The 17,763-nt window shown below is 35.1% G+C and overlaps 1 protein-coding gene across 3 annotated transcripts in view; it reads left to right on the forward strand.

The window, feature by feature from the left end:
• LOC150104645 (ribosomal protein S6 kinase alpha-5-like) overlaps positions 1-17,763 on the forward strand; it is a 547,165-nt gene that overhangs the window by 471,003 nt on the left and 58,399 nt on the right. For all 3 annotated transcript variants that reach the window (XM_090395839.1, XM_090395841.1, XM_090395840.1), the window contains 2 exons: positions 11,950-12,111; positions 12,217-12,336. In XM_090395839.1, coding sequence (XP_090251965.1) covers positions 11,950-12,111; positions 12,217-12,336 — 282 coding nt within the window. The remainder of the gene's footprint in view (positions 1-11,949; positions 12,112-12,216; positions 12,337-17,763) is intronic.

A 17,763-nucleotide genomic window follows, 5' to 3' on the forward strand; every position in this document is an offset into this window, starting at 1 on the left:
CCCATTGATTCCGGATGCAAAAGTATACAGAGGATTTGAAATTGGAATTGATCACTATGTAGTAGTGAGTACAACAAAATTGAATTTCTTATTGGAAAAAAAAAAAGAGTAAGAAAACTTTAAAATGAATCAAAGTTGAGCAGCTTTCAGGCTCATACATAAACATTATTCAAGAAAAAAATGAAAGAGTTTGAAAACAAGAACCAAGCCTTGGAGATTCATTGCCAAATCCTGAGAAAATATTGATTGATTCAGCAAGACTATTATTGTTATCGTTATCATCATAATCCCAAGATCCTATGGAGAAAAGACTCATCTAGGAGGTCTCCCCCCCACACACACACACACAGCTCATCATACCTTGCCTTAAGCACATTCAAAATCTCTGCAGACACCACTCTCGGATCATTCACAACTCTGGGTGCAAAAAACCTGCTTCTCACTCCCCCCCCTCCCTCCTGCATACATCCTCCTTAATACAGCTTTCAAGGATGACCTTGTTCTCCCACCATTTTATGAAAAACCTCTTCAGCATCGATCCTATAACAAACCCCCCCCCCTTACCAACTTGTATGTCTCTATCATATCATCCCTCTTCCTTCTATCCACTAGACTCTGTAAATTGCATCTTCCCAACCTTTCCTCATATTCAACATTCCAGAGATCAGAAACTACCTTAGTCAATTGCCTCTGGACCCTTACCAACATCTCTTTGTCCTTTTGAAAACCAGGTGACTACATCTGTACACAGTAGTTCATATGTGGCCTAATCAAGGCCTTATGCAAGGGAAAAAGAGTCTCCTTAGTTCTATTAGTCAGTCTCTTCCACATCATTCCCATAATTTGTTGTGTTATTCTCACAGTTTTGGCAATGTGTCCTCTAAATTTTATGTTGTTATCCACCATCACCCCAATATCTCTTATTTCCTCCATCTCCAACAGTATATCCATCCCTACAAGCATAAATTCTGCATCCCATTTTCGTTTCCCAAAATTTAAAACCTTACATTTTGCAACATTGAACCAGCATCCCCACTCCCATGCCACTTCACTCAATATATTCAAGTCTTCTTGTAAGACCAGAACATTTGCTCTACTCCTCATAGTTTGTCCCAACTTTGCATCATCTGCAAACAAATGAATATCTCATCCAAAACTTCACCAATATCATTAACATATAGGTTAAACAGCGATGCCCTAAAACGGGCCCCTGAAGCACTCCACTGGTGACTTTCCTCTTCAAGGATTATTGCTTCCCCCATACACAACTTACTGATACTTATCAGATAGACAATCTCCAATCCAACTCCATCCATTCTAGTTTGACTATCAACTTATCATGCAGTAATCTATAAAGGCCTTTGCAAAATCTAAGTATACTATTGTATCTGTCTCCTTTTTCCAGTGAAGCCATCACCTTATTGTAATAAGTAAGTAGATTACTAAAACATGACCTCCCTTTGCAAATCCATGCTGTTCATCAAAGATAACACCACTGTTGTCAATCCAATTCTGGATCCTGGTTCTCACTAATCTAATATCCAACCACATCCATTCTATTTTGACTATCAACTTATCATGCAGTAATCTATCAAAAGCCTTTATAAAATATACTAATTTACTACTGTGTATCCATCTCCTTTGTCCAGTGAAGCCGACGACTTTATTATAATAAGTAAGTAAATTACTAAAATATGACCTCCCTTTAGCAAATCCATACTGTCCATTAAAGATAATACCACTGTTGTCAATCCAATTCTGTATCCTGGTTTTCACCAGCCACTCCAACACTTTAACCACAACAACTGACACACAGATGTAGTGAGGTTGTCTATAAAAATAGAACAATCAGAGCTCCATGCTCGACTCAGGAAGTTTAAGAGGCAGTTAGGAAAAGAAAAAAGCATATTGAAGGTTTCTTGCAAGTACATCTCTTAGGGAATGCAGGGAAAAATGTAAGAAAGGATAGCACTGTGTAAAACTAGCTAAACAAAAGGCATAGGATGACTTTGGTATGAAAGAACATAGAAAAAATATATATATCAAGAAGGTTGCAAAATTTTTTTTCCTAACATTCTGGAATCTTTGTTAAAACTTAGAAATGGAGGAATGATATTGTAAAAGATATTCCAAGATGATGATGATGACATGAAAACTGAAAATAAAAAGCATGTCTGGAGTAATAACTAGGAGGTGGGGGGGGCAGGTCTGGAAAGTTCTGATAAACACCTAAAACAAAAATGATATTAAAACAACCGATATAACCACAAGAAAGAAAAAGAGCAAATGATTACAATTTGATGAAACATAGGGTTAAAGGGTTCTAAGATGTGTTCTTTTTGTGGTTATATCAGTTGGTTTAATATTTTTGTTCTAGGTGTTTATCAGAACTTTCAAGATCCCCCCCTTTGTACTTTGAAAGGTTGCTAAATGAAACAAGCAGTGAGAGCACTGTGGTAGAAAATACTCAACAGGATTGCAAATCAGCAATAAATATCAATTCTTGAAGTAGAAAAAGACATCAAAAACCTGAAATGTGGAAAGGCAGCTGGAATAGATGTTATTCAATTATGTTATAAATGCTCAAATATGGAGGTATACAGGTTTTACAGTGACTACACTGCGCAATCCAGAAGGTCTAGTTGGAGGATTGAATTCTAGGTGATTGGAGTAGAGCTCTCATAGTCCACATCTGTAAAAAGGAAAATAAAACTGAATGTGAGAATTACAGAGAAATTTCTGTACTCTACGTTCCTGGTAAGATTTATGCAAGTATACTAGAGAAAAGGCTACGGAAAATTGTTGAAGGGAAACTTGAAGAAGCTGGTTCAGGCCAAATGGAGGTTGTTTCACTTTAAGACAGTTAGTTGAGAAATCATGGGAATATAACAAAGATCCATATTTAATTTTTGTAGATCTTGAAAAGGCATTATTATGTTCTAAGTCAGCTGTTAGAATTGAAGGAGATACAGGAAGATGGTTAGATGGTGAAATCAGGTGTGAGACAAGGGTGTACATCAGCAAATAGACTGGACTTGCTCCTAAAACAATACAAAATTAGTACAGTTTACAAACCTCTGAACAAAGTTTCCACTTTCCTAAGACATCGAGGACTACTAGGATCCTCTCTCCTTCCCAGGTGTCTATAATATCGCATTAATGTGGGACCCAGTATTTTGGACAGACAGGATGGGACTGACCAGCTTAATGAAAAGAAAAGAATATAAAAAGGATATTTGGTATGAGCAACCTGAAAGCAGACCAGCACGACATGCAGATCATATGATGAAGACCATTTCATCAGGTGAAAGAAAGCCATGCTAATACATAGGTCCCAATTCAAATCATGGAGACTGTTCCTGGAAGTGGCTGAAGCTGTACAAAATCCAGTTAACTGCAGTAGAACTAATGGTGTACTCATACACAAATTTTATATGATTTGCAATATGATACACAAAATTTTTATATGATCACAAAATCCTGTCAACAGTAATCACAAATTATCATGAACGGCATGACTCCCTGTCTTTGCTGAGTGTCTCTCTCTTTAAAGTACCTTTAATAATGCTACTTTGAGCTGGCAAAGCATCAGCATGTAAATAATTAATTTAGTTAGTAAATTATTTTCATTGTTTAAATTATTTAAATTCTTCTACTCTGGAGCGAATAAAGAGGCAAGAAATGGTGTTGGAATTGTGGTGTGTGTGTGTGGCAGAATGAAGGACGAAGTACTGGAAGTGGATAGGAGGAATGACAGAATCATGCAAATGAAACTGGGTATTAAAGAAGAGCAACTGGTTGTCTTATGTGTATATGCCCTGCAAGTTGGCTGTACAGCAGAAGAGAAAGATGAGTTCTGGAACACATGTTAGATGAAGAAATGAGGGAACTGGAAGAAAACGAGATGGTGATTGTTGGAGAAGACTTGAACGGACACATAGGGAGACAGAATAGGGACTGTAAAAGGGTGTGTGTGTGTGGCCTCCATGAAGTGGGAATGATGAACCAGGAAGGAGATAGGATTTTGGACTTCGTGGTAGTGTTTGATCTGACAATTATGAACTCCTTTCTATGCAGGAGGGAAGAACATTTGATAACATTTAGAAATGGTAACAATAGTTCACAGATTGACTACATCAGACTAGAAGAAAACATCTTAAGGCAGTAACAAATTATAAGATAATCCCAACAGATCAAGTGCCACAGCAACACCAGCTACTGTGCGCTGACTTTAAAATAAGGTTGAAGATAACTTTTGGAAGCCATGGGAGGAAGAGAGGATTTCGGATGGACTAGAAAGTGTACAAGATTGGTGGAGACATAATTCAAAAGCAATTCTGAGCTGTGCAATAGAGCTGCTTGGTGAAACATCCAGAAAGAAGAGAGCAGAAGGAGGGTTGATGGTAGAATAATAATGTACAAGAAGCAGTGTGACAGCTAAGAGGAAGGCAAAGCAGAAGGGAAGATTAGTCAAAAGTGGAAGAGGACAGAGAGAAAAAGCGAGAAGCCGAGAGGTTTGTTGTCCAGGCGAAGGCCATGGCATATCAAGATCTTCATGATCAATTAGAAACAGAGGAAGGACAGAGAAAAATTTATCGATTGGCAAAATATAGAAATAGGCATCAAAAGACATCTTACATGTGAGGCAGATCAAAGACTCTGGAGGAAGGGTATTAAGGAGGGATATGAATATAAGAAACAGATGTAGAATATACTTTGAAGGGCTTTTGAATGAAGAAAATGCAAGGACTCACAGAGAAGATGGGGTAGCCGTATGAGGGAGATGTGCAGAACATTAGTAGAGTGGAAGTGAAGGGAGTTATAAAGAGGATGAAGAATGGAAAAATTGATGGGCCCTGACAGTATCCCACTGGAGACATGGAAGGCACTGGGGAGAAGAGGGAATTGACCTGCTGTGGGACCTGTTAATAAAAGTTTGTCAACAGGAAAATATACCCGAGGAATGGAGGGAAAGTACTCTTGTCCCCATTTACAAGGGTAAAGGTGATGCAAAAGACTGTAAGAATTACAGAGGAATAAAGTTGATGTCCCACACAATGAAAATCCTAGAAAGGGTTCTTGATGGAAGAATGAAGAAGGAGGTGGATATTGCAAAGGAGCAATTTGGCTTCATGCCTGGCCGATTGACGACAGATGCTATCTTTCAGTTATGGCAGATGATGGAAAAGTTTCGAGAGAAGCAACAGGATCTACATCTGGTATTTATTGATCTGGAGAAAGTGTATGATAGAGTGGCAAGGCAAGAAGTCTGGAGGTGTTCAGAGAAGTATGTCCGATTGGTGCAGGAGATGTACAGAAATGTGAAGACGAGTTCGGACCTGCCTGGGAGAGACAAAGTTTTCAAGTGACAATTGGCTTGCATCAAGGGTCAGCATTAAGTCTGTTCCTGTTTAATATTGTGATGGAGGTGGTGACGGAGGAGGTGAGAGAAGACGTGCTGCAATTACTTATACTAGCCCAGGGCTGGTGCGTCATTTTTTTCGATACCTAAATTCGATTAGTGCGCCTATATACATATTAAAAATAAATGTTACAGATTTTAAAAATTTTCTGTCAATACATTTTTGTGCCTAACTATTTTAAGAAATCACTCACCAGAATGAAATAATTTAGTTACCGATTTAAAACATTTTACAAAGTTATTTTTAATGGCATACTACACTACTTCCATGTACACTATGTATACCAGGGTTTCCCAAACTGTGTTCCCGAGAGGTTCCTGGAATTTGTCATTTTAGTTTTCGAAGCATTTTTTATGAATAAATATTTTATTGTGGAAATATCCTGAGGAGAATAATATTCGAGAATATGTCGAAAAGCTCGAACCCAAAACGCCTAATATCATTTGTGTATCGATAATTTTCACACATCGAAACCTTTCAACATTTGGGAAAGAGAACACTGCTGTTTATGATCGGTCATAATATGAATAGAGAAGCAGTAAAATTTGCAGAAGAGGCAATAGGGCAATACCATCGGTTGTATGAAATAAAGAAACAAAATGTCTTCCAAACTACGTTAGCTCAATCCTTTGTTAAGAAGTAGAATAATAACATTTATATTCTGAATATGTTTTATTGTCTTTCAGCTTCATGGTTTTCCTTTAACTAGGACCTGTGACATTCCTTAATTCTTTTATAAAAAAAATTAAGGTTCAAAACAGAAATTTGAGGAACGAATTATACATTTTCCCATAGGTTATTATATTTGATTAGTGTGTTTTCGATTAATGCGCCTGTTTTAAAGAATGCATTAGGCGCACTAATCGAGGGATTGCTCTATATATATTTTGTCATACTCACACGTACACTTACATGTGGATTTTTACAAAAATAATGTCATTATCAACATTTATATATAAATGTTTATATATAAAATTTATTAATCAAAATCAATACATTTGTATACATATATGATTACTCCTAATGTCTATATAGCAAGAAAATTATTACATCTTAAATACAAAAATTATGAAAAATTAATCTTACGGGCTTTTGCTTTGGCAAAGTTTTGAATTAATTCATCTATATTGATTGTAGATGCAATTTCATGCTCTATAGATATTATTGCTAGACCAGTGAGTCATTCCTGAGCCATCATAGAGCGAATGTAAGTTTTAATTTCGAGAAACTCCTTTCTGAACTTGCTACCGATACTGACAATGTCGAAAAAATTCTCAGAGCAATAAACACATTTGGAACACTATTTTCTAAATTATTTTTGCATATGTATGACAGGACATCTAATGTGGAAGTATTTTCTGGAATTCGCCTTGCTATTATTTGTAATTCACTACATAAATCTGTTCCGTATCTCTAGAATTATCATGTGTTAAATAATCTTCCATTTAACACATGATAATTATCAATTAATTATCCATTAATTATCAAACATTTTTTAAGCAGTTAAAAGAAAACTAAACTTTTCATTAATTGTAGACATGTGCTTGAATTTTTCATCAACAGATGCAATTCCGGTATCAATAATATAATTGAAAAATAAAAATCTACCTTAAATTTTTGTTTAAAATCTGTTATGAATTCATCCTCTGCTTCATACACAAATTGTTTCTTTTTTTTTTTTTTTTTTTCTAAATCTAACTGTTTCTTGTTCAAAATTAGGCGTTACACAAGACATCAGCGATTTTTTTTCTGTTGAGTAAACTAGATGTAAATAAGAGTGTCGGACTTGATAATATATCTCCGCGTATTCTGAAGGAATGTGCCAGGGAGTTGACACCTGCCTTGACATATTTTTTTTAATACAAGTCTTGCATTTGGTCAAGTTCATAAGGAGTGGAAGGAGGGCAAGATTGTGCCACTTCACATAGGAGGTGATCGAACTCAAGCATCAAACTATAGGCTTATCTGTGTCAGGTGTTGTGGTTAAGTTGTTGGAGAAGCTTCTGAGTACTGGGATCCAGAGTTGGGTTGACAACAATGGTATTATCTTTGATGGACAGCATGGATTTGCTGAAGGGATGTCATGTTCTAGTAATCTACTTACTTATTACAATAAAGTGACTGCTTCCTTGGACAGAGGAGATGGATACACAGTAATATACTTGGATTTCGCAAAGGCTTTTGATAGAGTACTCATGATAAGTTGACAGTCAAACTAGAGCAGATGGGTTTGGATACTACTAGATTAGTGCATTGGATTGGAGACTGGCTATCTGATTGGTATCAACAAGTTGTGTATGGGGGTGTGCGATATCCAGGAAAACGAAAGTCACTAGTGGAGTGCCTCAGGGGTCTGTTTTGGGGCCATTACTGTTTAACTTGTATATTAATGATATTGGCGAAGATTTGGATGGAGATATTCGGTTGTTTGCAGATGATGCAAAGTTGGGGTGAACCATAAAGAGTAGTGAAGATGTTGTGGCCTTAGAAGAAGACTTGAATAAATTGAGTGATTGGGCATGGAAAGATGGATGTGAGTTCAATGTTGCAAAATGTAAGGTTTTAAAATTTGGAAAACAAAGATGGGATGCAGAATTTATGCTTGGTGAGAATATATTGTGGAGGTAGAGGAAGTAAGAGATCTGGGGGTGATAGTGGATAAGGATCTAAAATTTAGGGGACACATCGCCAAAATTGTGAAGACAACACAAAGGCTTCTGGGAATGATGCGGAGGACATTGATGTGTAGAAGTACGGAGATTCTTGTTCTGTTGTATAAGGCTTTGATTAGGCCACATATGGACTGTTGTGCCCAGATTTGATCACCGGGTTTTCAGAAGGATGAAGAGATGTTGGAAAGGGTGCAAAGGCAACTGACTAAGGTAGTTTCTGACCTCTGGAATGTTGAGTATGAGGAAAGATTGAGAAGATGTAATTTGCAGAGTCTGGTGGAAAGGAGGAAGAGGGGAGATATGATAGAGACCTACGAGTTGGTAAGGGGTTGTTATAAGATCAATGGTGGAGAAGTTCTACAGAGAATAGTGGGAGATCAGGGGAAAACCAGAGGTCATCCCTGGAAACTGTATAAAGAGGGTGTGAGTAGGGGGAGTGAGAGGCAGGTTTTTTTCGTGCAGAGCTGTGAATGATTGGAATGCCTTGCCTGAGAGTGTGGTGTCTGCAAGGAGTTTGAGTGTGTTTAAGACACGGTATGATGAGATGTATGTGTGATAAAAGGACTTCCCAGATGAGTCTTTGACTCCATGAGGTCTTGGGGTAATAATAATATATATATATACAGTCGATTCCGGTTAATTGGGGCAGCCGCTTTTTTGGGCCAAATCTCAAAGAATGGAAACCAAACCAACATATTAATACATAATTTAAACGCTTAATTGGGACAGTAGCTGAAAAGGAATTTAGCAATTTTTGATATATTTTATGGATTAGCTGTTTTGGGTGATTTACAGGCTCTCTCAATTAGTCCCTGACTCCCTGGAGGTCTCTGATAGTAATAATAATTACTATTATTATTATTTATCTTGTTCCTGTCAGTACATATTATTTTGCACTTCTACTCTCCAGTCACTCTTCCTATTGTACCTCCTTTCAAATACACATCATCTTTGACCATAGATGATTGTAGACCTCCCACACAACACTTACTTTCTAACCTTCCACTGTCATCATTAACCTTCAGCTCCTCTTCTACTGGCATGCTTCTTTTTTACACTTTCAACAACCAGTCTCGAAGTGTATTATCTCACTCTGCACTATTTAAATTTGTTCCTCAGCCTCACCACTTCATTTCAAATATCTTCACACATTCAAATCTTTCATACCTACAGTATCATTCTGCTTCTTTTCTACTGTTCCACTGTATTTTGCTTCTCTCTCTATCTTATCAGCATCCTCTGTATCTTTCACTGCTATTCATTCATTGTCACATTTTCTGATCAGGTATGTTGCCTTTCATGCTATCAATGACTTTTTTCACCTTTTCACAACAAGTACCCAATGTGTGAATAATTTTGGCTTTTTTTTATTTTTTTTATTTATTTATTTTTTTATGATCTTTAAATATGTCACATATATCTTCTTATACCTGTATTCGCAAATGTTGGATAGTGCTTGGCATGATATTTAGTGCCTCCCTCGATGAGTCTAAGGACACCATGGAGTTGCCCATAATAATAATAATAATTCTAGGTTGACCTAATAACAGAATTCAAGAGGTTTGTCCATAACAACTCTGTAGAAAGAATATGACTGTACTAATAAATATTACTCCAGATGTTATAAAAAAAATAAATAAAACCATCTGATGCTACCATGACCTGGTGATATTACATTAGAAAAAATAAAATCTGTTTATGTGATTTTGATATTGAAAATTTAACAGAATACTTAATAAATATTATGACAGTACAGAAATACACTTATCTTGGTAAATGATTTTTTTTTCTTGCATTCTCCAAAACAACCCTATATTATTATTACTGTATTTAGTCATTTAGTAGATTTTATTGTATTTTTTGATTCAAATGTTACCTGAGCGACAACAAGAAAACTCCAAATGAGAAAGTTTTTCACAAGCTTATATGGAGAATTGTTTAAAATTTTGGAAAAAGATTTGTGAATCATAAATATATACCAGAATTAAACTGTAGCAATAAGAATAAGATTTTGAGCAAATTTTTAAAAATTGATAAGACAAGGATATATTTTTTCACTTAATTTTATTCAATTTGTACAGTGAAATAATTATCCAAAATATAATGCTGTCAGGAATGATTATAACAGACAGAATTTTAATAATGTACATTATGCTGATGTTGCAATTTTATTTGCTGATTTCAAGATGTAACTGTAAGGAACTTTGGATAGTCTTATGTAAGACTACAAAGTAACGAAAGTCATGAAAATTAATTGAACGTATACGATAATTACAAAGTGTAGGAGTATTTCCAATGTAACATCACAATGAACTTCAAAAAAAAAATAATAATAATAATAATAAATAAACAACTAGAAAGTTTTAAATATTTGGTAATCCTTATAACATCAAAAGGTAAATGTCATAAAGAAATTAATCAAATAATTTGGCTAAGGGAGCATTTTTAATGAAGACTATCTTCACAAATAGTAAGATTTCTGGGCCTCCCTTGAAAACAAAATTTTATCATTATGAATTTATGTAATAAATACTGATTTTGACTTATGCTTCAAAATGTTACCTGCTTTTGAAAGAAAAATAGAGACAACTGTAAAATATGGTTTGTTAAGTGTCATGGCATACTACAAATGAAGATATTCTACTAAGAACAGACTACCAAAATTAAAAAAAAAAGAAATTGGATATCAGGAGAAATAAAAAAAAACAAATTCTTTGTATATACTTCGAGAAAGGAAGCCTCGTAAAATCTGGCACAGGTAAATTAAGGAAAGAGACTGGAGAAAACAAAGACTAACCATGGCTAAATTTAAGATTATGGTCTCAAAGCTACAATTTCAAGAGGCTCCCTTTACTGAGCAAATTTAGGTCATCTATATTAAGGAGGAGGCCCTTGTAATATGAGCTCCTAAGCTGTAGTTTCTAAGTCCAACCCTGAAAGTAACTTCTGGAATGTATATCAAAATATGAATATTCTAACAACTGATATCTTTTACATGTTTCAGGGAAAAAAAAGTTATAGCAAGTCATGATCATCAGATATAATACTTGAGAGAGAGAAAGGGAGAAAGACAGGCTCTCTGAATGGTTAGTTAATTCGTATGCATTAGTTTACCAGATTTGTTATGTATATGCTGCAGTACTCTTGACCATGATACGATGCAACTACCATTATGGATTCTGTCATTCTTGATCCACATCATATCTACTGCCTATGTTATTTACCTCTGAACATGTTCCATGGAAAGGTTTGAAGAAGTGTACATTCATTCAAGCTAAGTTCTTCTAATGCATTGCCAGTTGTAATGTAAGTCCTTTAACTTAGTTTTTCTAATGACTGTTACATCTTATCAGAAATCTCAAAAATCAGCAATAGTTCATGAATTTTTTAAAATTCTATCAAAAATTATGCGTATCAGGGAAATCTCTATAGCACAGTTAGTTTGACAGTGTCTTTTGGCAGGAAATATTGAATTTATCAAGACTCTGACTGAAGTGAGTTAGCCAATCTGTTTTATGGAGGTGGCAGGATTTTTCATCCTGCAAGACAAACAAATGAACAAGAAGAACACATGCAATAGACAGCCATACTATACTATAGAGATGGGATTGACTATCCTATCAGAGTATTAATCAGGTTTCAAAGAAGCCACGTTACTTGATCATGAGATGCCATTGTGCCTAAACATGCAATGGGAAAATGGAAATTCTACATATCATAACATTAGCCATGATTTTCTATTTCTAAGTGTATCATTTATCAGCAAACAGTGTATCATTATTTTATGCCTAAAAATATGCTGCATCTCATTGTGTAGTTTTGAAATTTATTCCTTTATATTCATCTTCCTCTAGGGTTTAAATTGGGATGAACTATCGCAGAAAAAGATTCAAGCCCCATTTGTTCCAAAAATTGTAAGTGAATTAGATGTAAGCAATTTTGCAGATGAATTTACCTCAATGCCTCCTGCTGATTCCCCAGCTGTTGTTCCTCCTAATGATGATAGAATATTTAAGGTAAGTTTTAAGGGATGATATAAAAAAGATCATTTTTGTTTTGAGTATTGATAACAGTAACTATTCAAGTACTTTTTTTTTTAAATTTTAGTTTTCTTTTCTTAGGGATATTCCTATGTGGCACCATCAGTTCTGTTTAGTGAAAATGTTATTTGTGATGATCTCATTGGTGCTTTTCATGAGAATAAACCAAATGCATCTCAGCTGCTGGCAGCTAAATTTAAGGTTAGTTATTTATTATATGCTATTCAATACAGCATTTTATGCATTATTTTACATGTCTGTGTATCTAATACTTTAAAGTCAAATTTTTGAACAGAATTTGAGTTAGAAGATTCCACCTATAATGACAGAGAAAGCATCATTTGAAATCTTTCATTTTGCCTGCCTGGTTGCCTTAGTATTTAATATCCTTTATCTCCAGCCATCAAGCTGGATCCCACCAGAGGCATGGATTTTTTGAATAGGCAGCAGATGACTTTCATTACCTGGTATGAGACCACTATTCTGCTTATTGGAGGCCTGAAGCAGTCTTAAAAAATTCCTTATTTAGTCTATAGAGCAAAATTTTTGGATAATCCGACCAATTAACCCAGTACTAATGTATGAGGGTGGTCTGAAAAGTTCTCGACCTCGGCCATAGATAGCAGCACTGTCGGCAAGATTTTTTATTTATTTATTTTTCTAAGTTGGTACATCAGTCATAAGCATCCATGTGAAATTGCAAGTCATTCTATAAAGTAGTTTATTTTATTCAGCTGTCTGAAACAAAAGTGTTGTCTGTATTCCTTGAAATAGATAAAATTGAGTATCGTGCAGTTATAAAATTCTTTGTAAAAGAAGGTTTAATGCCAAAAGAAATTCATTCGAAGTTCATAAAAGTTTATGGACACTCTTTTCCTTCATTTTTGACTATTATGGGCTGCCAAGTTTAAACGTGGCCGTACCAGCCTTGAATATGATCCATGTGAAGGACGTCCAAAAAGTGTAACAATACCAGAAATCGTTGATCAAGTGCACGATATGGTATTGGATGATTGGAAAGTCCAGGTGATGAGTGAAATTGTTGAGACTATAGGCATTTCAAAAGAACTTGTAGGATATATTTTGCATGAAGAATTGCAAATGAAAAACCTTTGTGCAAGATGGGTGCCGCGCTTGCTCACAGCAGATCAAAAAGGCACTCGCATGAAAATCTCTGAACAATGCTTGAAGCGTTTTAACAAGAATAAAACTGATTTTGTGCGTCAATTTATTACCATGGATGAGACTTGGATTCACCATTACACACCAGAATCCAAACAGCAGTCAAAACACTGGACAGAAGCTGGTTGTTCAGTGCCACAGAAGACAAAGTCTGTTCCATCAGCAGGAAAGGTCATGCCATCGGTGTTATGAGATGCTAAAGGCATTTTGTTTATTAATTATCTTGAAAAGGGTAAAACAATAACCGGGGAATATTATTCCGATCTTTTAACCAGACTAGACGAAAAAATTTGTGAGAAAAGACCAGGTTTGCAGAAGAAAAAAATCATCTTTCATCAGGACAATGCACCTGCCTACAAAGGTGTTTTGGCAATGGGAAAATTAAAGGATCTGCACTATAAATTGTTGGAACATTCACCCCTATTCCCCAAATTTGGCTCCCCCTGACTTCTCTTTTCCCAAAACTAAAACTCTTCCTCGCTGGTGAGAATTTTTCTTCGAATCAAGAGGTGATTGCAGCTGTAGAGGGGTATTTTTCAGATCTTACTGAGAACCACTACAGGGATTGGGATAATGGCACTGGCGCATCGCTGGAATAAATGTATTAGTCTTAAGGGAGATTATGTTGAAAAATGAAAATAATTTTCAAATTATAAATTCGTTTTTTTTTTCATTGTTAGGCCGATAACTTTTCAGACCAGCCTCGTACTATAGGTTTATGACCTTTCTTGGATGAGATTCATATTAAAAAAAAAATAATAATAAACTAGGGTTAGAAAAATTTCATGTTTCCAAAACTTGCTAAAAGTTCTTCAATAAAGTTTTGAAATTACAAGACATGAAGTATGTTTTGAATCTTAAGACAATAACAGGACTACACCATGGGAATACCATGCGAGCAAAATGCTAGTATAGCATGGTATGGGGATATCATGATTAGGGTTGTATTGATTAAAGCGTGACAAAATTGTTTTCTGAAAATGATGATGATGATGCTTTAGAATGTAAAGTGGGGAAGAGTTAATGGTTTTAGAAGGTATGAATGATTTGAAAGGTATCAGGTATATAATGAGAGGATGTGAGAGAGTTACTGGAAGAAGCAAAAAAAAAGAAGAAGAGTGGAAAAGCAAATGTAAGTCTGTTGTTTTGGTATTAGAATGAACCATGATGTAAATGAATTAATGCAAGGTTTTATGGAGCTGGCAGGATTTTTCATCCTACAGGACAGACAAATGAACAAGAAGAACATATGCAATTGACAGGAAGACTGGTGTACAGTTTATGGGTGTATAGAATATATTTGATAGGTGAATAATATCCTAATGTTAGTATTCAACTTAAAACTACTTTTTTGTATGGGAGGGATCTTTGGTTAAAATTCTCTTTGCTTCATTCTGTTAAATTTATTTTTTTGTCTATATTGCTTTCCTAATGTCACCAGCCATGTTGAACTTTTTTACTTCCTTACTATAAATCTTGATTTTCTCTGACTTTGCTAATAGAAAGTCACCTTTAACGTGCAGAAAGGCTTATGTGTTTGTCTTTCATGTTGTTCAATTTTGACGGTATATATCAGAACACAGAATTATAAGTAAATTAATGTAAGGTTTTATGGAGGTGGCAGGATTTTTCATCCTACAGGATGAAAATTTATTAACTTATTGCTGATATTTCACTGGTGTTATAACCAGCATCTTCAGAGCACAAAAACACAGTTTGTCACAGTGCGTGAGACTACAACAACAACACGGTGTAACAAAGGAACTAGTTTAACAAAATTGTAGCAACAACACAAAGACTAAAGTCCTAATTAGGCCCTCTATCTAATATATATATATATTGTAGCAATAACACGAAGACTGAAGTCCTAAAAAAAAAAGAGAGAGAAAGCAGGTACCAGTTATGTCTTAAGATGACTATCTCCCAAATCTTAGGCAAATTTATACAGCTATATTTGTTGAGATTTGGAGAATGTTTCAAGGCTTCTGTGCAGTACTTTTGTTTTCTTCCAGTTGATCCTGTGTGTAGGGGTATGGTCTGCTAGACCCGATTTGCCATAGTGATAGTGCCAGATGTATCTTTTATGTTCACTGATGCGGATGTCCACAGTTCTTCCTGTTTGACCGTAGCAGGCTTGATCACACGAGCAGGGTACTTCGTAGACTCCTGGATGTGATAAAGGAGGGATGCTGTCCTTGGGTGAACGGATGAGAGTAGCAACTCCGAATCTCAACAAATATGACTGTATAAATTTGCCTAAGATTTGGGAAACAGTCATCTTAAGACATAACTAGTACCTGCTCTCTCTCTCTCTTTTTTTTTTTTTTTTTTTTTTTTTTTTTTTTAGTACTTCAGTCTTTGTGTTATTGCTACATATATATATATTTTAGATAGAGGGTGCCTAATTAGGACTTTAGTCTTTGTGTTGTTTCTACAATTTTGTTAAGCTAGTCCCTTTGTTACACCATGTTGTAGTCTCGCATACTGTGACAAACTGTGTTTTTGTGCTCTGAAGATGTTGGTTATAACACCAGCGAATCAGCAATTAGTCAATAAATAATTATTTACTTATAATTCTGTGTTTTGATATATACATTAAACAACACAAACAAAAAGTCACCTTTCTTGGAGATTTTAACTGGAGCAATTATACTGCTTCAACAGTTTTAGAAATGCCAAACTACTCATTTGTCACCAGTGATCTCGCACAAACTGTTCACCTGTCTGCCTGAATTCACGGTAATCATGAACTTTCTTTCTCTCTTCAAATGCTTTAGATTTTATCCTAATCTTTTGTGACGCTTCAAAGTATTATGTGGATGTTGTATGTCTTCTAGTCAGTTCTGATCATTCTGAATTTATCGATGCAGCATTGATTTATTCTCTGAGAAACTCTCAAGCCTTCTGGTCCTTATGGTTTTGGTATTATAGAATGCTAAGCAGGATAATCTTTGTGTAAATATTATGTCATAAAGATTTAAGATTTCTTTACTTCAGTTTGTTGATTGGATAATTTTCCAGCTTTTTGATCTAAATATTTGTATTGAATGTATCGCCGAAGCAATTCTTATAAGCATGGTCACATTTAATTCCCTCCATTATGTTCTAAATTCTTTTGCCTTATCAAAGTTTTGTTTCTTGAAGATGTGCATCAAGGCTGCTCAAGAGAAGAATCAAGAATATGCAACTGATTTTCACCTTAAAGCTTGAAACAGTTGCAAGTAAATTATTAACACATATGAAACTAATTTTGAAGTGGCAAATGTAGGAAGCTACATCATGTCCAAATGCAAGTTATGCTTTCCTGATTTTTTTTACCAGAGTTGTTGGCCACAACTTTTGTCCAATCCTGCTTCCCTTTGTTGCACTTTGATGGTTCTGTTGCATCATTACCTACAGAAAAAGCCAGTCATCTGGCTACTTACTTTTCCTCCAAGTCTTTTTTATAGAAACTAATTATTAGAATTAGCAAAAATTTTACTAATCAGTAGGATTTTAAAGTATCCAGAAATTTCATTCTGTGTGCTTTCTCTCAGTCCCAATGGCATTTCTGTGATTGATCTGAAAGTTTCTGTTCCACATTTGATTATCTGTTTTGGGCAGGTGGCAGTGAATATCATTTTATTGTTGCATAGCATAAGGTTATATGTTTTGAATGAATGCACTGCATGTGGATTATTATATTTAGTGGGAATTTGTTGCATGTAGTTAATCAAGCTAGAAATTTAGAGTTGATAGTGAATTGAGCAGAGAGAGGCTATTACTATGATATTTTAATATTCACAGTGGATAACTTCATTGTTATAGAAAACGCTGATGTATAGGAAGAAGGGATTTATTCATCCTCTTTACAAATCTCTGATAAGACCAGAGATTTGTAAAGGTCCTGGACTACTAGTTGTGATCTTATCATATCTGTGCATACACCATGGTACCATAGAGATGAGGAGAGAGTTGAAAAGATAAGACCTTTAGAATTTTGCATATAAGAACATTGAAGCAATGTGGTTTTTGGAGTTTGAAAAAATGATAAATGAGAGAAGATGTGATAGAAACATACCAGTTGATAAGCAGCATTTACTACACATGGTAGGTGTGGAGATGGGGTTACCTCTGGAAGCTAAGAAGCATGTGGAGTCCAGGTTTTTCTCGTGATGTGGAGAAGACTACCATTAGATGTTGTAAGTGCATCTGTTGATGAATGTTTTCAATGAGTATTATAGGTATTCAAGCATTTGTGTGATCTAAAAAAAGTTCAGGTTTTCCTGTAGTCATCATTGGCATTGATTTCAGGTAGCATGCGCATCATGCTGCTTATGATTATATAATTTTCACTAGTTTTAAGTATATATTATAAAGAACACTGTTTTCTAAAAATGAAACTATATTATTAAATAAAACTATTGAAACACTTATAGTCATAAACCACATGATGTATATGTCACT

This window comes from Typopeltis vanoorti, chromosome 7 (genome assembly GCF_054136105.1).
Source record: "Typopeltis vanoorti isolate ZY-2024b chromosome 7, IOZ_Tvanoo_1.0, whole genome shotgun sequence".
Lineage (NCBI taxonomy): Eukaryota > Metazoa > Arthropoda > Arachnida > Uropygi > Thelyphonidae > Typopeltis > Typopeltis vanoorti.